The sequence below is a fragment of the Vipera ursinii genome, assembly GCF_947247035.1.
Source record: "Vipera ursinii genome assembly, chromosome: 3".
In the NCBI taxonomy this organism is placed as follows: domain Eukaryota; kingdom Metazoa; phylum Chordata; class Lepidosauria; order Squamata; family Viperidae; genus Vipera; species Vipera ursinii.
Window position 1 is genome coordinate 10,015,409 of NC_139516.1, and position 23,689 is coordinate 10,039,097.

At 40.7% G+C, this 23,689-nt stretch overlaps 2 protein-coding genes across 3 annotated transcripts in view; one reads left to right on the forward strand and one right to left on the reverse strand.

Annotated features, from left to right (window-relative positions):
- Positions 1-10,206, forward strand: part of PSMA7 (proteasome 20S subunit alpha 7) — an 11,102-nt gene extending 896 nt beyond the window's left edge. Inside the window, exons 2-7 of the mRNA XM_083360979.1 lie at positions 3,435-3,561; positions 4,596-4,720; positions 5,851-5,973; positions 8,162-8,281; positions 8,588-8,650; positions 9,987-10,206. Of these exons, the coding sequence (XP_083217105.1) occupies positions 3,435-3,561; positions 4,596-4,720; positions 5,851-5,973; positions 8,162-8,281; positions 8,588-8,650; positions 9,987-10,082 (654 nt within the window). The 3' untranslated portion in view covers positions 10,083-10,206. The remainder of the gene's footprint in view (positions 1-3,434; positions 3,562-4,595; positions 4,721-5,850; positions 5,974-8,161; positions 8,282-8,587; positions 8,651-9,986) is intronic.
- Positions 10,207-13,129: 2,923 nt separating this feature from the next.
- Positions 13,130-23,689, reverse strand: part of LSM14B (LSM family member 14B) — a 28,378-nt gene continuing 17,818 nt past the window's right edge. Inside the window, exons 5-10 of one of the 2 annotated variants that reach the window (XM_083360928.1) lie at positions 20,500-20,664; positions 20,294-20,371; positions 19,011-19,172; positions 18,577-18,730; positions 15,850-16,030; positions 13,130-14,414 (exon numbers count right to left, since the gene is read on the reverse strand). In XM_083360928.1, coding sequence (XP_083217054.1) covers positions 15,859-16,030; positions 18,577-18,730; positions 19,011-19,172; positions 20,294-20,371; positions 20,500-20,664 — 731 coding nt within the window. In that variant the 3' untranslated portion in view covers positions 13,130-14,414; positions 15,850-15,858. The remainder of the gene's footprint in view (positions 14,415-15,849; positions 16,031-18,576; positions 18,731-19,010; positions 19,173-20,293; positions 20,372-20,499; positions 20,665-23,689) is intronic. The other variant, XM_083360929.1, reaches the window with a different exon arrangement.

The following is a 23,689-nucleotide window of genomic DNA, read 5'->3' on the forward strand; positions in this document are numbered from 1 at the left end:
CTTTTGGGGGGCTGGGTAAGATGGGCCTCCCTGGTTGGTCTTTTCAGGCATTTTGGAATTGAATTTCCCAGAGTTCTCAGCAAGTAGGGAGGGCCTCGAGTTTTGGAAGGAGCCGGCTGTAAACATCTGGGGGGGCAGAGGTGATTTGATAGTATGGATCAGGGATCTTCAAACTTGGCCCTTTTATGACTTGTGGACTTCAACTCCCAGAATTCCTCAGCCAGGCACACTGGCTGAGGAATTCTGGGAGTTGAAGTCCACAAGTCATAAAAGGGCCAAGTTTGAAGACCCCTGGTATGGATACTAAGAGCCTTGGTGGAGCAGTGGGCTAATGCCTCCTTAAGTAACACCAGCTGCCTGCAATTAGTGCAGGTTCGCATCCCACCAGGCTCAAGGTTGACTCAGCCTTCCATCCTTCCGAGGTAGGTAAAATGAGGACCCAGATGGTTGGGGGCAATTAAGCTGACTTTGTAATAATGCCGCTGGGGGTGGTGGTGAAAGCCCTAATAAGCAGGCATATACATAGAATGAAGGCTATTGCTAAGCACATTGATTTGTGCTTCTTAGATTGTAAGCCGCCCTGAGTCTTCGGAGAAGGGTGGGATATAATTGGGATTTTAAAAAAAGTATACACATTTATTTATTATTATTTATTTTATTTATTGAACTTATATACCGCCCTTCTCCCGTAGGACCCAGGGCGGTTCACAAGGCAATTAAAACAACATTACAATACCAAAAGTTAATAACAATTAAAATAGATTAAATTATCCTTGATTAAAAAAAATCTAAAACCCCTATAACTCTGATGTGTAGTAGATATATACTGGTATGCGTTCACACTGTATACAATGCCATAACATGAATTTTGGTTTGTAAGCTTTGTTGTGCGTATCTAATGAATTGTCTGAATTTTAGTTTAATGTTGTATGTTGTCAGTTAATTGGGGTTGCTTAACAGACTGATACAGAACATTGTGGATTGGTGTGATGTTAGGTTAGAAAAAAGCAAGTGTGGGGTGGTGGTGGTGGTGGCTATACTAGAAGAAAAGCTCTGGTTTCTTTTGGCTCATCCTCTAAAGGGAGGATATTGTTTCATATTGAAGGGGTTAGATAAAGTTAGGCTTGTTGTTGCCTGTGGCCTGCCACATTTTCTATCCTTAGGATTGTTCTCGGAAGCTAAATAATTTAATGGGAAACATAGAAAGTGAAACAGACACTTGGTGAAGCTTATCTGTCTGGCAAGAACTTTAATTTTTCCAGTGCTGTATTTTATAAAAATGCTGTTTGCTCATGTTTTAAGCTTAATGTATAACATTTTACTTTTAGTTATAAGCATTCTTGAAATGGAAGGAGGGTAATCAAATAATGAAAGTGATGTGAGGTCCAGAAATGAGCACAACTTAGTTCATTTGTGGTGGGACAAGCCTAAACAATTCATAGAAAGGATTGGTAGAAAAGAATTAATTGACTGAAAGAGATTAGAAAAGAGACTATTAGTTATAAAATTTAATAGGAATTTCAGATTGAGGAGGCAGTCTGAGAGATTGTTTTGCAAGAAGTTAAAGGTATTAGAGACATCCTATAAATCACTGGACAGAATGTGAATAATGTACAATAGTTCTGGTAAAAAGTTGGGAGAATTAAAACCTGTAGTTATAGAAAGGGACTTTAAAGAGTAAAGATTGAAAAACATTTCAAACTTTAAAGAGTGTTAACCTTATTTAATAAGTAAAGCAATATGAAAAGGTAAATTTGGCTGAGTGAAATAAAATATTTATATCTAAAGCAAGTAATTAAATTGCTGGATGGAGCAAACAGGTATAGCAAGTGTGTATTTGCAATCCTTCATTGGCTTATTGTGGGCTGTTTTTTAGGATTAAAAAAAATGAGCTATGATGCTTCAAGGTAATATGATGGGCCTGAATGTAGTTATGGGAAGATGGCATTTTGAATGAAAGACGTTTTGGATCAAATCAGTATATTTTTCCTTGCATAGTTGCTTTCTTTACTTAAGAGGTTATACTGGACAGTTTTAGGGAATTAAAGAGAACTACAGACTGCTCATTATTTTCCTCAATCTCTTTTGAAGAAAAAGCTGGAAGATATATATTAAGCGCAGGTAATAAAACTGCTAGGGGAAATCAGTGAAGTTTTGAAGGAGGAAACAAGGATAAATTAAAATTCAGGGAAAAAAGATGATGTTCCTTAATAAGAAAATGCACTAGGATTAACATTCAGCATGTCTGGATGGGAGAAGACTCCCTGTATTTATTTGGGAGATCTGAATATGGAGTATGTCTGTCCTTAAAGATAGTGTACTAGCTACAACCCTTCCTGAATCAATCAGATTTGGCAAACATGCTTAATTACTTTGGTTATTCTCCTGACTGCTGCCACATGTTTGATGAGGAATTGTCCTTGAAAGGTGTCTAAAAGTTGCAATTGGTGAAAAATGAGGCAAGTAAGCTACTAAACAATGGGAGATACTGGAGTCACAGAATGATTATGTAGAAAGTTGTGAAACGGTTGCTTGTTGCTTAACAAGTACAATTTAAAAATTTGATGTAAACCTTTGAAGTCCTAAACAGTGTATTGGTAATTACTAAAGGTCTGTCATGATGTAATCTCTCCTGTGAGGTTAGAATGAGCAGGAAAAGAGGACTCTTTGAAAGTGTTCCCGTTAATAGAGGGAGACATTTCTTGCCTATAGTAGATTGCACTCTTGACATTGTTCCCAGACAGTGGAATGCACCCCTTTAAGAGATGTGTTGGGACCCTATTCTTTCATCCTTTAGAAAATTTGTAAAGGCATCATCTATCTGTCTTTGAAGAGAGACGACTTCATCTTACATTTTTGTTTCTTTTTCTGTTTTTGTATTGTTTTTTAAAAATTGCCTTGAACATTCACCAGAGTAGAAAGGCATAACATGCAACAAGTAAATAATAGTAATGCCCTCTGGTTGGTATAGGTCAGGGATAGACAAAGAGCCAAGGTTGCCTACCCCTGGTATAGGTGGCTGCTACAATTCTTTTTGATAGGTAGAGCTGACTGGGGCTGATCAGAATTGAGCTCCATGCCATGAGGGGCACACATAAGGTTTCCTATTCCAGATAGTGCTGTTGTAGGAATGGGTTTTTTTGGAATATATTTCTGTTACCTGTTAAAACCACTGAGAAGCTTTGCCATACATGTTACAAATTTTCATATCAGATAATATTTAGCAACAAAACTATACTTTGATTCAACTTTTGTTTTGGATAATTAAAAGTTCCACGTTCAATCTAAGTAGACATCTCCCGGGTAGAATATGGAATGATTCTAGTCTGAAATGATAAAAAGGCATTTGTTTTGCTATTGGTATTTTTTAAAATAAACTAATATATGGGGAAGGTGCTTGATATGGTATGTAACGCCTTCATTTCATATTACAGGTTGGAGTACGAGGAAAAAATATTGTAGTTCTTGGTGTGGAGAAAAAATCTGTGGCGAAACTGCAAGATGAGAGAACTGTCCGAAAGATCTGTGCTCTTGATGACAATGTCTGCATGGCTTTTGCAGGTACTCCGTTGATGGATTTTCTTAATACAGCCTTTCCCCACTTTCATTTTTTTTAGATGTGTGTGAAACTATAAATCTGAGAATTCTTAGCCAGTGCATTCCTTTCTACAAAGACTAGAAATTACTGTTCCTGTGGATCTAATTTTTATTTGCAAAGAATCTCAACAAATTAAAAATATTGAGGTTAGGGGGGAAAAAATCTGTGGAGATCTCTTCTGTTCTGAAAATATAATGAAGGACTGTTTTCTTTATCCCTCAGGTCAATTTTAAATCTCTATTTTTTTTTAAAGTACTTTAAAATTAATTATTCTAATTAGTTTTTGAAATTCAAATCTTTATAATAAAATAGTATTCTACTTTGAATGTTGAGGAAAAAATATAAATGGTTCAGAAATGACCATTAATTATTCTATTAATGGAAATTTAATTATTTTGACTTGAATATGACAGTGTCATTCTTTTGTCAAATATTTCAGTAGCAGTGTTCAATTCCCTATTTTACTCTGCCCACCATTCCCCCCCCCCACCCCCCGCTGGTGGGGGTGGATTTGATAGGATTAAAACTCTGCTGTTGGAATACTGTCTGCTCTAGAAGACTAGGAGATTCTTGAAATTTAAGTTTTCCTGATTTTACTAATCAGGTTAGCCAGCCCTGAAAGGTAGAATTCTATAGCCCTGGTTCATTTTTTTTACTTAACAATCAGATTTAGGAGCACAACATTCCTTGTTCTATCTCTTTTTCTAAATTAAAAGCTGCATTAACAATCTGAGTGGAAGAATGGCAGTCACAAAATGTCAGGTTAATCTTTCCTCTGTCCTTTTTCATTCAAAATCATCACTGGGAGGCTCATTAGATATCATCATAATGGAAGTATGCTGGGAATACATATATCATTTATCCACATCAAAAGAACATGTTTTCTGGAACATAGGATGAATATAGGCATAAAATAAATATTCATTTAACCAGTTTACTAAAGTAAAAATATTTTTACCTACTTTGCTAAAAGCAAATTTTGAACTATTATTTACAGGTCTCACAGCAGATGCCCGGATAGTTATAAACAGAGCCCGCGTGGAATGTCAAAGCCATAGACTTACAGTGGAAGATCCTGTCACTGTGGAATATATTACACGTTATATTGCTAGCCTGAAGCAAGTATGTACATTTTTTAAAGGCCATATTCTTTGCTTAGTTTTATTGCAAAATTTGGGGGGAAAATGGAATATAATATACGGTAGCTGCTTTTATTGGCCAAAAACAAAATCTAGTTTTCCCCCCAAAAGTAATTAAAGATAGTAGGAAATAATGTTTCCTATTCCAGTTATTAGATATTATGTTTGATTTTTTCTTGCAGATTTACACACAGATAGTCCTCGACTTAAACAATAGTCCATTTAGTGACCATTCAAAGTTACATCACTGGAAAAAGTGACTTATGACCATTTTACACACTTATGATTTGTAGTATCCCCACGGTCATGTGACTTGTAGTGTCCCCATGGTCATATGATCAAAATTCAGACACTTGGCAGCTGACTCATATTTATGACCTTTGCTGGGTCCTGGGATCATGTGATCACCTTTTACAACCTACTGACAAGCAATATCAATGGGGAAGCCAGATTCACTTTAACAACTGTGCTACTAAATGACAGTAGTTCACTGAACAACTGTGGCAAGAAAGGTCGTAAAATGGGGCAAAACTCACTTAACAAAGGTCTCACTTAGCAACATAAATGTTGGCCTCAATTCTTGTAAGTTGAGGACTACCTATACTTGCTTCCATCTTTGCCAACGTTACTTTAATTAAAGTGTATGATAACACTCATGAAGATCTTTTTCATTTCTTAAATATGCATTTAAAAACATTGCAAATTCCAGGCTTGATTAATGAGTAAGCAGATGTTTAAAATATTAATTCTTCAACATCTTTTGGGTTAGAAGTAAATTTAGTTTTCCAAAAAAATATACAGTACTGTTTTGTAAATTTCAAAGAGCATGGATCTGAAAATAATACAGCTGTTCTACACTTGCTGCAAGTATTTCAGTGCTGTTTGATCATTCAGAAGTTTTGCTTCTTTGATGTGGGGCTAAGTTTCACATTCAGTCTGTTTTGAAACTCCGAACTGCTGTCTGAAACAGGGACTTTTGTTCTTAAAATCTTATTGATCTCTTCAGAACATAATCTAATTTCTCAGTTGTCAAGTGCTGGTTCATAAATTTTTACATCTCTTGGCATACAGTTACAATAGTTCTATTTTAATAACACCTTTTTCCCCCCTCAGCGATACACCCAGAGTAATGGCCGCAGACCCTTTGGTATTTCTGCCCTTATTGTAGGGTTTGACTTTGATGGAACTCCAAGGCTATATCAGACTGACCCTTCTGGCACGTACCATGCTTGGAAGGTGAGTTGATCCATTAGATTTTGTGAAGATGAAAATGAAAGAGCACTTAAATCATATAAGTAAAACCTTCCATCAGATTAATTTATTCTCTCCTAATCTATGGAAGATCAGAAAGTATTAAACCGTTTAACCTAACCTTATTTTCCTTATTCCTTTGTCTCCAATTCTGGATTAGATATAGCCTTTTTAAAAACTGCTTAACCATACTGTGATTCAAAATAACACATTCCCTCTTATTCATAATCCATGTATTTTTCTGCTTTTATTTATATGGAGAAACCAGAGTTAGACTAGGTTCATACATCATACTAACCATAATGTAACTTGTTTGCTTTACCAAGATACGTGAACCCTGCGAAATGAAACATGGTTAAGCCAATTAGTTCACTGCTTTGCATAGGATTTAATGGACTACTAGAAAAGTAGCCCCAAGGTGAGATGGGTAGCAAATAAATTTAATAAATACATTTTAAAATGAACGTTAATCAATGTTGAATGATAGTGGAAGCAACAGCCAAAATGTCACCATTTGGTTAAAATTCTTTTGCCATTTGATTTCCATTATTTGTAGGAATGGTCTTGTTATTGTTTTTTGATAGTGATAGTACTACAGAACTTTCCAGTCGACAATTGGAATTACTTCATTCTTTATTAAGAATATTTGGTTAGATATAGAAAATTCAACTGGTTGCCCATCTTACGTATGAACTCTGGGTAGCCAACAACAATGAAGAAGAGCAATATACCGTGTTTCCCTGAAAATAAGACCTAGTCTTATATATTTTTTTTGCCTCCAGAAAGGGGCACCAGGTCTTATTTTGGGGGGGGGGGTGTTTTTTCCATAGTCTTGCCTCGCAGCGGTGGCACCAACAGCTTTGCCCAGCCGGCCAGCTTCTCCGGCTGAAGGAAATGCCTCTGCAGCTGAGGATGCAGCCTCGGCTTGATGTGTGCAGCAGCCCCTGGCCTGCATTTTGCTGATAGAGGCCTTTCTGGAGGTCTCTGACGTCGAAATGCAAGCTGGGGAGCACCACAGGAGAACTGGGCCGGCAAGGCAGGTGTCTATTCATGGGAGGCCTGGCTGCAACAGTAAGTGGAGCATGTGGGGCAGCTCCCACCCTACCCCGCCCTAGCTTGATTTTTAGGCATGAGCCTTGCCCCCAAACTAGGACTTATTTTGGGGGGTAGGGCTTATATTAGAACTGTGATGGTGAACCTATGGCACACGTGCCACAGGTGACACGCAGAGCCCTCCCTGTGGGCACACGCATCGTCTCCTCAGTCCTGGGCTTTCAGCTGCGTTTTATAAAACCTTTTCGCTTTAGGCCTCCGCCGCCATGTGCAAAAAAAAAAAAGAATCAATTAATTTCAACTTCTCACGGGGAAAAAAGATCTCGCAAAGTTGGAATTGATTGATTGTACTTTTTAGTCCCACCCAGTCTGCCGTTACCACCGCAGCCACGCCCACCCAATGGGCCACGCCCACCCATCACCCGACGATACATAAGTGGGTTTTGGGTTGCAGTTTGGGCACTCGGTCTCTAAAAGGTTCGCCATCACCCCACCCCCAAAAATCAAGCTAGCGCGGGGTAGGTCTGTCTTTTGGGGAAACACAGTAGTAAGTTAAAACTCAACCTCTGTCCAAATAATTAAAAGAATTTTAGCACAATAGCAAAGGCACAGTATAACAAACTGAACCACACAAACTGCACTTGCAGTGGGTTTCCCTAACAGCCGAGGATTGGGGGGGAAAGCTAGCTCTTTGCTGTCTTCCAGAAGGCCAGAGGAGTTGGGGTCTTCAAAGGAGGCTGTTAACACGGGAGAGGCACTATAATATTGTAGTCCTGCGCTGTGAAATACTTTTGTCTTGACTGCTTTCCCTAGAGCCTAGAAATATGGAGGAGTAGAGGTATAGAGTAATTGGACCTGGAATTCAGCCATCAATAGGTTTTGTCACTTTGTGGAAAAAAGAACTGTGATATCTTTCACTAAGAATATTTGCATGTTGGGAGATTGTTTATGTTAATTGGATCCAAACGCTTGCAATTTGGTTTCATAGTATCTGATAAATTGTTAAATATTAGCTGGAGGCATTTTAGGCTATCGGATGAAACATTTAAATACGTAAATATTTCATTTGACATTTTTCATCAGTTTGCCAAGTTTTGCCCAGTCTATTTCTTTATCCTAGGCTAATGCAATTGGCAGAGGAGCAAAATCCGTGCGGGAATTTTTGGAGAAAAACTATACTGATGAAGCCATTGAAACTGATGATCTCACAATTAAACTTGTTATCAAAGCCCTTCTTGAAGTAAGTGTCAACGTCTCAATTGTTCCTAACCTGATTATTTTGATAATTAACAAGCTAAATAGTGCCCTAATACTTTAATATTCTTTAATTTCATTCAGTAAAATTAAGACCCAGAGTTCTTTGCCTGGTTTTAAGATTGATTTGGAAGAAATACACTTTTTCTGGGTGTTTTAAATTTATTAGATTGAAGTACTCTTAGATGTATCATGTAGTTCAAATGGGATGTCATCTTCATTCATTGCAAAAAAAATCCTTAATTGTAACACATTTGTAACAAAGTCTTTTTCTGAATTTCTGCAATTTAAGGTTGTTCAATCTGGTGGAAAAAATATTGAGCTGGCTGTTATGAGAAGAAGCCAACCTCTCAAGGTAAACTGATTTAAGTAATACTAATTTTTTGTTTTGAGGATTAGTTGCTGTATGATGGTCTTTAGTTGCTTCCACTTGAAATGTCATGGCTTCCTATTAAATAATATAGATAATTGGCATCTATACATGATAATTCTAAAGCCTAAATAAAGGAATAAATCATTCCAAACCATTCTGTTTCACTCATTCCCTTTCATGCCTATATTGATGTATACATTCCAGCAGAATTTTTCAAGCTGGATAACTTGAAAGATGTGTGGATTTCAATTCACAGAATTCCTCAGCCAAATCCCAAAAATACTCGGGTCCATACCACTTAAAATCCCAGAGTTAGAAAAATACTGTACTATTGAACAGTGATCCGCAACCTTTTGGGCTACAGGGACGGGTTCCATGGAGGGCAGTTTTCTGCGGCCCGTGGAGAGTGTGGTTTCATGTACTGTCTGGATCCCATGTGTGTGCGAGTGGGGCTTTGCTTGCTTGCGTGACCTACTTCCTGCTGGGCCTTGAACAGGTGCCGATCCGTGGCCTGTGGGTTGGGACCCCGGTGTAGAACATTATAAATGCAATGTGAAATTTTGCCTCAAATGAAAAAAATATGTATTGTACAATCATTTCACATTGAGTTAACAACAGTATCCTTGATGTCAGGACCCACCCCAAACCACGTCTTAGGAAGACAAAACTCTTGGAGCCAAATCTTAGTCCAAAAGGAATCTTTACTATGACATGCTTGGTTGTAGGAATACAAGACAGGACTTAATATTGTTCTACAAACTAAACCCTTATAAAGAGTTCCCGGTTCAACCCCCCCCCCCCTTAACCCCATTTGGTCAGTCCCCCATCATTTTCCTCGTATCATCCCTTTCTTGGGGAAAAAGGAACTTAGGACCTTTTATGTTTATTGCTCTTTTCCGTGACACAAGCCAGATGCTCCTACCCTAACCCCCCCTTTTGTTCCCCCAGTTCAAAAGGCTTCTTTTCCTTTGAAATGCCTAATACAGGCTCAATACACATTCATTCCCTCCTCCTCCTCAGGAGATGGCAGAATCCATGGAATGATGTTTTAAACATACATTTATGAATATGATATAAATGGATTCTGACACTTGATCTAAGAGGGCTAGAAAAGATGGGGATGAATAAAATAGGTAATGGACTTATCTGTTTTTTCTCTTCCCGTGGCTTGCTTAACTGGACCATTAATCTCTGCTATTGTCAATAAAAATCCTTCAGAGGATGAGAGAATTTGTTAGGAAACCGGCTACACTGAAACCCCTGGTTACATAAGACTTGAAACTGACCAATTGATTGTAATCTCCTCACTTCCCTATAGATACTGAGCCCTGATGAAATTGAAAAATATGTTGCCGAAATTGAAAAAGAAAAAGAAGAGAATGAGAAGAAGAAACAGAAGAAAACCACAACATGATGAATTTCTTTAGTTTTGGTTTTTAAATCAATCATGAGTCTGTATAGATATGTAAGCATTCTATTTCCTTGTTCTCTGCCCCTTTTAAGAGGTCTACAATAAAGCACCTGTTTTTTTAAGCTTGTTACTAGAAGAGGCTCCATTCTTACATGTATGTGTATGTATGTATGTGTATATATAAGCCAGACTGCAATAATACCAGTTTTTCTAAACAAAAATAGAAAATGTTTTCATAACTTGTTCAGGAATGCACAATTTGACATAAAAGATACCTTTTATTACTATTATTCTATTACTGTTTATCACCACTGCTGCATTGCTAGTGTTTATGTTCCAATTTGTTAAAATTCATCAGGGTAATGATTGACGAAGCCTAAAATTGCTGAAACCTCACTCCAACATAATGTGGAAATGGTTCATATTTAAGTCCTGCACTTAACTATGAAAGATAAAATGTAAACGTGGTCTCTGTAGAATGTTTGACAGTAGATCTATGTGTGAATTAATTTCTAACTGCGTGGCAGTAAATTTCAATAAAATCATTTTGGCAGGTAGTCATAGAAATTCTCATACAGACTCAGGATGGGACCATGGTTGTAATGTCACCCTGAAATTATGAAAATGTTACCCTAATTTTGCTTTTTTCAAAAAAATATATTGGTGTTGAGCACTTTTCTTATAAGCTAATCTGGTTTTGTTCTTTTGTCAGTTCCAGGCAATCAAGTCATGGGAGTTACAAACCAAAACTTCAAATAGTTGGCAAACACATACCAAACAGTGTATTTTGTGGGAGAAGGATGCAGTCTGTTGAAAAGTATTTGCATATAGAGCAATTGGAAAATAGTGGCTATTGAGCTGAATCATTACAAAAAGAGGGTTTTGTGTAGTTTAGAGCAAATAAGCATGACAGCAAAGATTCTGTAAAAAAAAAACTCTTCCTTGAATAACGGTCCCTTCTGATTTTGCAGCCCTGATAGAATAAGATAGAAAATTAGATCAGGGCTAAGTCAAGATTCACAGGACAGATCTGAACACTGGGAAGAACTGTGGCACGTGCTGGGGAATACTTGTGAGCCTTTGAAAAGAGTTGATTCACAAAGATCAAATTCAAAGACTCAAGATATAGTAATGCAGGGCTTTTCAACCAGTGGTACGGGTACCACCTGTGGTACATTGGCACCTGGCAGGTGGTACGCAACCATCCTAGAAAAGTGGTAGCGGGGGAGGGGAATGAGCTGAACCGGTGGCAGCACCACACAAGCCTGAGCGAGAGACGGCTGGAGCCGCAGGGCTGTCAGGGCTCAGCAGAAGCACCAGGATCAGCGTTTCTTCGGGGCTGTCAGGGCTCAGTGGAAGCGGCAGGATCAGCGCCAGGTTTTAGCTGGAGCTCGGCACTGATCCTGGTGCTTTTGCTGAGCCCAGAAGTGCAAATCAGCTGGAATGTTTCAGCATCCCAGGGTCTTGTGATTTACATTCAGATGCTTGGCAACTGATTCATATTTATGATGGTCACAGTGTCCCAGGGTCATGTGAAGTGACCAAAACCTGCTGCAACCATGCAGCAGACGGGGGGGGGGATGCAGCAGACGGGGGGGGGGGGGAATAAAAACCAAGCACCCACCCCATCCCACTCCCGCTGCCAATCCTCAACAGAAATGCTCACAACAAACCTCGGACAGGAGGAAGAGCACCGCCAGGCAGGCAGACGAGTGTCTTGCTCGGCTGTGGCTTTTTTCAGTGCCATTGTAACTTCAAAAGTCACTAAGCGAATTGTAAGTCGAGGACTACCTGTACTTCACTTTTTCCTTGGTCATCAAGTTTTTGACACCTTGCTAGGCGACTGGTGGTACTCGGATGTTGCCCTATCCTAAAAGTGGTACAATGGGTGAAAAGGTTGAAAAGCCTTTTGAATAGAATAATGAATAGAAAAATCATTAAGATGTTCCACATGATTTATTCTATTCTTCCGATTTAGAAACTGAAGACTTCTGAAGTGATAGCAGGATGCTTCTATTAACACCAGTGATACTTTCAGAGCAAGCAGTTGTAAAGGGTGTGTTTCTAATGGATTTTTATCAGTATTAATACTGAACTGCCAATTACCAAATTCAAGAAAATGTGTTCTAACATTATAAACCACCCAAATTTTTCATTATCAGGGCAGTCTATTAATCTCTACAGCTCAAATTGGTACGTGTTAAGCCATAGTATGCAAGTAAGAGGCTATTGCTCTGTTGTAAACCACACAGATCTGCCGTGCAGTATTCACATGTATAGCCAGGACTGGAAAGTTGCTATGTTGCAGAATTACGTGGGTCAAAGGTTGGCTTCTTTGCAAGATGAATTACTATCTTCACAGAACATCTAGGGACGTCTTAATTTGAATTGTGAGTTGCATAATCAGATTTAGCTGTTTTCATTAGTAAGTGTATGGCACAAATCCCATCAAAATTTCAAATCTGTTCAAAGACACTCAATGGACCTTGTCTATTTTGTTCAATTACATGCTGGTGTGTGCTTTGCAAGGATACTTTTTTTCTCTCTTAAGCAACCATTTTGCTCTTTTTTCAGATGGTCCCTGCGAACTGCAACGTGTAGCATAAGGTTATATTTCATAAAGACATAAATGTTAACCATTTAAAAATGCCAAACTTTGGTGGCCTCAGATTGGTTTTCCTAAAAGGACACCCAGACCAATTTTATTCAAGTTTTATTCAAGTTTTTCGGCGTCTCTTATCCAGACAGAAGTATTTATGTTTCAAAATAGAGATTAAAGAGCAAGTCGCTAGGCTTCCAGGAGAAAATGTTGAAACTTCAGCAATAAAGAACAAGCTTTATAAATGACATGCAGTTAACATGTTACTTGTATGAAAGTGCTTTTGATGCAAGCAGAAAATGTGGCTGCGTGCACATGCGTGTTTTTTTTTCTTAACATGAGAAATCGTGTATCTAATTCTGGGCATCCTAAATGCAGCATCATCCTGATTTTGCAAGTTTGCCTAACCCCTTTTGATTGAAAACTTTAAAAAAAAAACCAAAAAGCTGAGAATGGTTAAACATTTACATGTTTATTTATAATTACAATTTACATGACTCCATAATGCGACCTCACCACAACGTGTCACTCTGTGCGATGAAGGCCTACAAAAGAAACTCAAAGCTTTACACCAACTTAATGCAAGACCTAGGGGAGCCATGGAAATGGGGGAGGCAGGGAGGAGACATGGCCTCCAGTACGGAAGCCTTTCAACAAAATATTTCTACAAGATAACAAAAGTGGCACAAACCTATTACTAAAGGCTTGACCAATTTCCATGCAAGTGTATAATCCCTGTGTGCTCCTATCCTCCACAACTATTTTAAAAACAAGCAAAAAAACCCGAACTATTTATAAAGTTGGAGGATGATAAGACCAACTGAATTTATTGAATGCCCAAGCTTCATTTACAAGTTGCATCTCGCATTTTGAGGCCACATGAAACTTGGAACTCCCCTTTAAATCGAGAGATTAAAAAAAAAGATCCCTCAAACCTTTGCTGAAAGGGCATGATGTGAGTTTTCGCTTTCTCCGCCGAGAGAAAATTCGCAGTGGCATAGAATGGCTTCATCATTAGAAAATCGACCATGGCATTCATCCCGGATCCGTCTGAGATAACTAATTCTTCTGAGGGGTGACCAGCACTCCAAGCAACTCTGCAGTGTGTTAACTCTCCAAAGAAAGATTTCTCGAGGGGCAAATCAGGATTTACAGATACATGGTCAGCAACAAATCCCATCACTACATCACACAACATATTTTTTTTGCACTAGAATTGGTTTCTAGACATCAAAACAATCTGCTCCAAAGGGGGGGGGGATGAGGAAGGTGAAGAGAAAAGCACAGAAGTCAGAAGGATGCCAGCAGACTTGTCAGCTCTCCACATTTAAGTCGCTGGTTTCATTATTATTTTTTTGAAGAGTTCAGAATTGCATCCCTTTCTTTAGGAATAGAACAAGCGCTGCGCCCTGTGTTCAACTACAACAGCGGCTAGAACTTAAAAGAAGCAGCACAGGTTCCATGCACTACTTGCAAAAGACCCTCGCCTGCAAAAAGAAAAATTGGGAGGGGGTGGAAAAAAAAAGAGAACTTCTTGATTCGGTGGATCCTGAGCACACTCCGGTTGAAGTAATCCCAGTTGCCCCCATCTGCTGTGATAAGACTTAACAATAATCCCATCTGAATTCAGGCTTGTGAAGGTCAAGTTTCATCCACCCATTCTTTTTTAAGTGCAGCAGTTTGTATTGTTCCCTCCTTCCTATGTACATGATTTCATAGCAATGGGGTTGCAAGCTCTAAAAATAAAAACGAGAGACATGGTTTTTTTTTCTTCTCAAATATACAATAAATGTATTCAATTTGTTCGCTGCCCCTCTCGCTGCAAGTTGACACTTTTATCTATCTTAAAGACTGCTGGATGCTCATTTACTTCAAATGAATAAGAAAGGGGTGGAGGCACAGGAGACATTGTTAACCTTTTCCCAAGAAAGAACAGGAGAATTTGAGGGCGTTGGGCGTTTACGATTCCCAGACTTGTCTCAAATGGTATAGGGTCGCGGTGGCGAACCGGTGGCACGCAGAGCCCTCTCTGTGGGCACGCGCGCCAATGCCCCAGTCCTAGGCCTTCAGCTGGGTTTTATAAAACCTTTTCACTTTAGGACTCCACCGCCGTGTACAAAAAAAGTTCAATCGATCAGTCAATTTCAACTTCTCGCGGGGAAAAATAAGTTCTCGCAAAGTTGGAATTGATTGACTTTTTAGTCCCATTCTGCCGTTACCACTGCAGCCACGCCCACCCAAAGGGCCATACCCACCCAAAGGGCCACGCTCAACCAGCACCCGATGATACATAAGTGGGTTTTGGGTTGCAGTTTGGGCACTCGGTCTCTAAAAGGTTCGCCATCACTGGTATAGGGTATCATGCTTGAACATGGGGTTGGACTAGAAGGCCTCCAAAGTCCCTTCCAGCTCTATTCTGATTGACTTATTGATTGATATCACCTTCAAAGTACATTGAAAGTATTTTAAGTCCTAAAGGTTAATTATGTACAGCTAGTCCCTCCACTTAGTGACAGTCTGAAGTTACAACAGACGTCCCAAAAGTTGCAAATAAGATCTGTTTCTGAAGAGTCGATGGCCACTCCCGGTCATGTGATTGCATTTTGGAGGCCTGGCAATTGGCCCACGTTTCTGGCCATTTGCAGCATCCCAGTCATGCAACCGTGACTGAGGACGTTACCACCAAAACCTGGCATTTACTTTTGGCATAAAAATGTCCCGTCTTAAGCAACTTAATGACGGTGGTCTTTGCTTAATAATCACGTATTCACCTAATGGCCAATACAAAAAAGGTCGTAAAATTGGGGCTCAGTCACGTGGGCGATCCACTTTATGGATGATCAAAAATTGATAACCGTTAACGGGCAGGTTCTATTATGGTCATAAACTGAGGATTACAAAGCCCTTGAAAAATTCTCCCTGTGAGAAAAGCTTGGGCTACTGTAAAAGCAACTATTTCGCTACTTTAAATATCCCCCAAAGAGTCTAATTAGTTAGTTTTGAGGAACAGACTCATTATAAGCAAACAATTTAATTTTAATTTAATTTAATAATTTAATTTGTATACCGCCCTTCTCCCGAAGGACTCAGGCCGGTGAGTCCTTTCTTTATTCATCCCAGCTGCTCTATTAAGAAAGCTGAACCTGAAATACTTTTAATTCTGTAACTTACCTGCAGAATTCAAACTCTTCCAGTACCAACTCTGGGAGTGGCTTGACTTCGCCGCACGGCTCCAGACCCCCTTCCACCACGAAATCCCCCACGAAAACTGCGGCCACGGAGAAATCGTCCAGAAACACCGAACGTCTCTGTGTTCAGCTTCCGCTCTTCAGCCCATGTTGTACGTCGCGAACTAAAAAACATAAGTAACCAGCTCTCTTGTTACAGTTAAGTTCTCTTTAACTTCCCGATGTAAAGCTCTTGACTCGAGCAAAGAGCGAGACGAAAGCCATCGCATCATTTCCCACACAAAGAAAGGTTACAAAATATAAAGTGTGCTTTATGTTTGTAATTTTTCCAAATCATATTGTTGGGGCTGAATTTTCCAAAACATGTACCTGTAGATCAGGGATCTTCAAACTTGGCCCTTTTAGGACTTGGGGACTTCAACTTCCAGAATTCCTCAGCCAGCGTTGCTGGCTGAGGAGTTCTGGGAGTTGAAGTCCACAAGTCCTAAAAGGGCCAAGTTTGAAGACCCCCTGCTGTAGATCAAGTAATTTCAGATGGATGAATTGGGGATAAAAGATTCGGTAACCAAGCAGTATTTATGGGTTACTTCCCAAGAATATGTTATATACATGTGAATTCTTTTTCCTGCTTCTCTCTGACGTTAAAATGGAGGCAGTCCGGGTCTGGATGGGGAGGAACAGGCTTCGTCTCAACCCCGACAAGACGGAGTGGCTGTGCGTACCGGCATCCCGGGATATTCAGGATATCCCACCCCTCATTATGGGGGGTGAGTCATTACCTCCTGTAGATAGGGCTCGCAACTTGGGAGTCCTCCTAGATTCACAGCTCTCTTTAGAAGACCATATTGTAGCTGTAACTAGGGGGGCGTTCGCCCAGGTTCGCCTGGTGCGCCAGTTGCGGCCCTATCTAGACCGGGATGCCTTGCGCACGGTCACTCATGCGCTCGTGACCTCTCGTCTTGATTACTGCAACGCTCTCTACATGGGGCTACCCTTGAAGACCACTCGGAGGCTCCAGCTGGCACAGAATGCAGCCGCGAGAGTTGTGTCGGGGGTCTCCCGATACTCCCGTGTTACACCTTTGCTCCGCGAGCTGCATTGGTTGCCAGTTGTCTTCCGGGTGAGGTTCAAGGTGTTGGTAATGACCTACAAAGCCCTCCATGGCATGGGTCCAGAATACCTTGGGGAGCACCTGCAGCCGGCGTCAACCTCCCTCCGCCCAGTACGCTCCCACAGAGAGGGCCTCCTCAGGGTGCCGCCGGTCAAAGAATGCCGACTGGTGGCCCCCAGGGGGAGAGCGTTCTCTGTGGGTGCACCGGACTTATGGAACCATCTTCCGGTAGAGCTCCGGATGGCGCCCGACCTCCGCTCCTTCCGGCGCGACCTTAAAACCCATCTCTTTAAGGAAGCGGGCCTGGCCTGATGGGACGGGGTGGGTTTGTTATTATGACTTTAATTTTAAATTTGTACTATGGGCATTGTTTAATCATGTTTTAATAATTTTAACTTTTGTATCTGTCTTTTACGTATTGCCCTGTTAACCGCCCTGAGTCTCTTGAGAGAAGGGCGGTATATAAATTAAATAAATAAATAAAATAAATAAATAAATAAAATCTTAATTAGGGCTTTTCAAGCATGGCGTCAATAATCCGGGAAGGGCTGTGAGTAAAATCTACAATATAGTACAAAACTGAGAAAGGCATTCCTTTGCAACTGAAACAAGGACCAGGGACTGCAGATTTAAGGACATTCATTTGTTGAAAAGCATATTTCTGCTCAACATTGGGGTATAGAAGAACGAAAAACATTTAAGATTCAAGGTGCTGGTGATGACCTATAAAGCCCTAAATGGCTTGGGTCCGGACTATCTAAGGCAGACATGTCAAACACAAGGCCCGGGGGCCAGATCTGGCCCGCAAAGTGGTTTCATGTGGCCCGCAAAGCCATCCTGGAAACAGTGAGGGATCAGCCCCCACTGCCTTGGCCCTGGCCCAGAGACCCTCCTTCTGCGAGAGATCCTCAGATCTGTCCCACTCCTGCCCAGGCCCCCATAGGCACCCTTGATGCAAACGATGTAGAGCTGGCCATGCCCACCCAGTAAGCCATACACACTCTAGCCATGCCCACCCAGTAGGCCACAGCCACCCAGGCCATACCCACCCGGCCCCCTGAGAGCAACCGCAATGCTGATGCGGCCCTCAATGAAATTGAGTTTGACACCCCTGATCTAAGGGAACACCTGCTGCCGGCATCAACTTCCCATCGTCCTGTGCGCTCCCATAGGGAGGGTCTCCTTAGGGTGCCGCCGGTCAGGGAATGCCGGCAGGTGATCCCCAGAGGGAGGGCATTCTCTGTGGGTGCGCCTGCCCTTTGGAATGATTTACCTGTGGGACTCTGGACTGCCCCCGACCTGCGCTCGTTTCGCCGGGACCTGAAAACCTGGCTTTTCGATCTATCTGGCCTGGACTGAGGGGGTTTTTAGTTTTAAGTTTTAACATTGTTTTATTGTTGGGCTATTAATTAATTTAATTCTTTTTAATTCTATTTTTTATCTTAATTTTATATTGTCTTTTAAATATCGCCCTGTGAACCGCCCTGAGTCCTTCGGGAATAGAGCGGTATAGAAAACTAATTAAATAAATAAATAAATAAAATAATAAAATTAGCGTGGAAGAGATAAAATAAAGCTGCGAGAGTTACTGTTTGTTACCTAGACTTCAGTTCCGATGAGATGTTATCGAAGAAAGATTTTGTTTTGTCATAATAGCAGTTGGGCCCCAGTAGATCTTCATCTGGATTGCCATCACAGTTTTCAGCAGCCATAGTAGGCTCTCCCTTATCTTCACCGGTCTCAACTTTATCATCTGATAAGGGTTAGGGGGAGGAATCATTATTTTAAAATGTGCATATATGCAACAAGCTATATTGGTACTAGATCAGGGGTCTCCAAACTTAGCACTTTTAAAGACGTGTGGACTTCAGCTCCCAGAATCCTTCAGCCAGCATGGCTGGCTGATGAATTCTGGGAGTTGAAGTCCACAAGTCTTAAAGTTGCCAACTTTAGAAACCCCTGTACTGGAAGTTTTCTTTCACCCATATTAAGGAGTGGGGGACTGGGATACAAGAAACAGCCCAAATACTAACCCTTGAAATTAAGTTTCTTCCTGAATTCTTTATCCAATTCTTCTCGGTTGAACTGCGCGTTGGCGCTTTCAAAATCAAAGTCACCTTCAAACTTTATGGTATTCTCTTTCACAGTAGCTGGTCGATTCTGTCCTCGGGAACGATTCCTAGTTCTTCTATTTCCTAAACAGAAGATGTTACAATCTCCTAGCGAGAATTCATTTAATTTTAGACAAAGCAAGGCTTGACCTCATATGCTCCTTGCTTAAGGCAGTGCACACAATGCTGTGCTTTTCAACATCATTTGAATGCCACAGAAGTGATGCCAGAAAGCTGGCTGATCTGGTATTTCTCATTCTGTTAATCCTTGACTGGCATGAATACCTAGAATTTGACAAGACATCTCCTTACGCTCAACAGAAGGCATCCATCAAATCAGAAACTTCCAAGAAATTTTGCTTCTGAATCTTGTTATACAGGTAGTCCTCGACTTACAGCCATTCTCTTAGTGATCATTCAAAGTTGCAACAGCACTGGAAAAAGCGACTTACGACTGTTTTTCACGCTTACGACTGTTGCAGCAATCCCCCATGGTCACATGATCAAAATTTGGACGCTCGACAACTGGCATGTATTTATGAAGGTTGCAGTTTTCTGGGATCATGTGATCACCTTTTTTGCCCTTAAGACACAATGGGGAAGCCAATTTCATTTCACAACTGTGTTACTAACTTAACAACTACCAGTGATTCACTTAACGACTGCGGCAAGAAAGGTCGTAAAATGAGGCAAAACTCACTTGACAACTGTCTTGCTTAGCAATGGAAATTTTGGGCTCAATTCTGGTCGTAAGTTGAGGGCTACCTGTATTCCAACATAGTGAAAAATAATTCTATTTAATTTAGGACTATTTTGCTTAACAATTTCCACTCTCCTGAACGTTACAGAAACAAGTTCTTGCATCATAATTCATCTTTACATTTTGACTTAAGATTTGAAACATTTCTCCTGGAGCAGCACAGCTTCCTAGGCTAACCCTACCCAAGCCATATTACTCCACAAGACTTCAGGTCCTTGTGGATTGTAGAGATGTCCTCTCGTGGTAATTCTGTTTTTCATGCACAGAGATGTTGAACTGTTCTAGCCTTCAACTAAAGTAGGAATATACTGAATTAATTAGGAATAATTAATGTTTATCCTTCTGTGAAAGGCGGCATTACAGAAGTAATGCAGAAGAGGGCAATTCAGTTGCTTTGAAGAATTAAATTCAATTACTTTGGACAATTTACAATCAGGTAACATACCTGATCTCCTCCTCTGGGGCCTTCTATTCTCATCATTCACCTGCCCTTGCGTTTGCACAGGTGGTGGGTCAACTATATCTAGGACAAAATAGGAAAACCTGTTCACTCCACAGAGCCAAGATGCTGAAAGGCAACAGCTGATGGTAGTTCCAATTATTATTAATTTAAAACGCTGGCATATTGTCTGAAGGAAAAGATTTCAGTACCATTTGTCTTGTTATTCTGCTGAATCTGACGGGTGTTGCGTGGAATGGCTGGAGGAGCTTTGACTGCCTTTTTGGGATTCAAGCTGTTATCCAGTGGGCCAGTCTGAACAGCCTGCTCCACCATTGGACTTTTGCGCACAGAATGAACAGATGGAAAAGCGGCACCTGGGAGAAACCAAGCAATGTCAGTAGCCCCTACACTCATTCAGACCAAACTTGACTTGTGCTCAAGAGAGATTTTGGCTTCCCCCTCAAATCCTGTCAAAAGGATTTGAAACGGAATCCTCTCCTGAAAGAGGCTTACTCTAGGAAGCATTAGCGACTGATCAAGAACACCGCACGGATGGAGATGCTACAAGGCACAAATTCCATTTTCCATTTATAGTTCCCAAATAGCAGCATTTCAACAGGATAAATAAATTTGGCTGTGCGTATTTCACCCCAAACCGGACAGGTGCTCTGATTTAGCTGAAAATCACATACTTTGAATCTTTGGGAAGAAAGTCTGAAAGTTAAGCTCTTTCACACAGAGATGTGAGTATTGACATAATGGAAAGACCTGAATCACACAACACACGGAAGTTGAAGTGTTGTTCTTTTGACTAAGTTACAATTGACTGGATAAGTGCAGCGTGCTAAGCCGAAGCCAAACAAGGAATATTGCTCAGAGTGACATACGCATGTGCCCACATTTACAAAGGGGTAACTTGCTTGATCGTCAGGTGATTATAATCACGGATTCCTCACCATACCAAAAACTTTTGACACAGGCAGCTAGCATCAAAGTTCCACCGATGCTCAAAGGTACCCTTATAAAAGCATACCAATTTCAGACAGACGGGAATTTGCTAGCAGATCGGACCTATCCATTCCAGTAAAGTTAAAAGCAGCAAATCTAAACATCCCATAATAATCTGGTTCAAGGGAAAACATAGCTTTTCTTGGGAGGGCACACATTCAAACTTTTACCAGAATCGGTGTGTTTCAGAAGAAAATCATTTAGACTTCAATGGGTTTCTTTATCTGGGAAAATAGTTTCTAACGCAGATACCACATTAAAAAAAAGTTATTTGGAAGCCACTCCACTCAAAACATGCAAATTTAGAATACCTGCGAGAAAGTTGTTATAAAAGCAAACTCAACAAAGCCTCCGTGAGGAAAGAGACAAGGTTTCAGCCTATGTCCCTGTAAAAGAATTAGGAGCTGACACCAGGAAGTTACAAAAGCCTTTTAAGGGGGAGGAACAGACCCGTAAGAAAGGATTTAGAAAAGCAACTACAATAATTCAGAGATGGTTTCTTGACCTGATCTGTCTTGAGTTGACAAGTCCTCTTGACAGGTCTTAAATTTTATATTTAGTATTTTTTTCTAGCTATTTTAACTCTGATAACAGCAGGAAGCAGTTGTGAAGCAAATAAAAGCACAGCAAGATCAAGGTTCTCGCTAAGGACACTGCAAGCTTCTGTTTTGGAAGGGAATTATGACATGCAGATATACATGGATTCCTGTAACTCTTCAACTGCAGAATTCAGTTAACTGAATATATAACTCTTTCTTTATGATTTACGATCAAGTTCATCTCTTTCCCATCAAATATTCCATTACTGTGGTGCTGGTTGAAAGATCATATGCAAGAAAACAAATTATAAAAAATAGAATCATCTGTAAACCTTGTCTGGGTCCCACATATCTACTTTAAAAAAAAAACCACCACAACATAATTGTACTTGAAACTAACTTACACAGTAGGCAATCGTACAGAGATATACATTTCTACAGTAAGATGAAGTCCAACCACTTAGTAACTAAATTATTGAAAATTAGATCTGAACCACGAAATCTGATTTGGATAAAGGGACGTGGTGGCTCAGTGGGTTAGGACGCTGAGCTTGTTGATCAGATGGTTGGCAGTTTGGCGGGTCAAATCCCGAGTGCCGCGTAACAGTGAGCGCCTGTTACTCGTCTCAGCTTCTGCCAACCTAGCAGTTCGAAAGCACGTAAAAATGCAAGTAGAAAAATAGGGACCACTATGGTGGGAAGATAACAGCATTCTGTGCACCTTTGGCATCTAGTCATGCCGGCCACATGACCACAGAGACATCCTCGGACAAGCGCTGGCTCTTCGGCTTTGAAACGGAGATGAGCACCGGCCCCTAGAGTCAGAAACAACTAGCACGCATGTGCGGGGGAACCTTTACCTTTATATGCTTTAAAAGGTAAAGGTAAAGGTTCTCCCGCACATGCGTGCTAGTCGTTTCCAACTATAGGGGCCGGTGCTCATCTCTATTTCAAAGCTGAAGAACCAGCGCTTGTCCGAGGACGTCTCCATGGTCATGTGGCCAGCATGACTAGACACCAAAGGCGCACGGAACGCTGTTACCTTCCCACCGTAGTGGTCCCTATTTTTCTACTTGCATTTTTTTACGTGCTTTCGAACTGCTAGGTTGGCAGAAGCTGGGACGAGTAACAGGCGCTCACTCTGTTACGCGGCACTCGGGATTTGACCCGCCAAACTGCCGACCTTCTGATCGACAAGCTCAGCGTCCTAACCCACTGAGCCACCACGTCCCCCCTACAGGTATATGCTTACAGGCTTGTTACATATTAAGTTACTGCTTGAAAAGTAAAAGCAGTAAAAAAAAAACCACTGGAGGTTTTTAAGTAGAGACTGGACAGTCACTTATCTGAAATGGTATAGGGTCTCCTGCTTGACCAAGGGGTTGGACTAGAAGGCCTCCAAGGTCCCTTCCAGCTCTATTCTGATTGATATATTTGTGCAATGCTTGTGTTACGTCAAAACCTCTTGAAACCTTTTTTAAATGGCCCTGAAGACGGAAAAAAAATTCTAGAGCTGCAAATAACTTCTAAGATGCCCAGCTGACAAAATCGCAGTCCCTTTTCTGAATATCTAATGCAAGAAATCCAGAAAACGTCTATTACTTAAAAGCCACTCACAGCTTCCCCCAAATATGATTCTGAGGAGATTTGCAACTTCAAATAGCTCTTTCTTGACCTCTGCTTTAGACAATCCAAAATTCAAGAGGAAGTGTGGAGGAAATGCCGCCACACCCCACCCCCCGCTGCCGAGCACACACCCCGCTGCCGAGCATTACCGGTGTTGAACATTATTCAAGAAAATGCACCAAAAGGCATTTAGAAAGCAAAATAATAATAATAATAATATAATCAC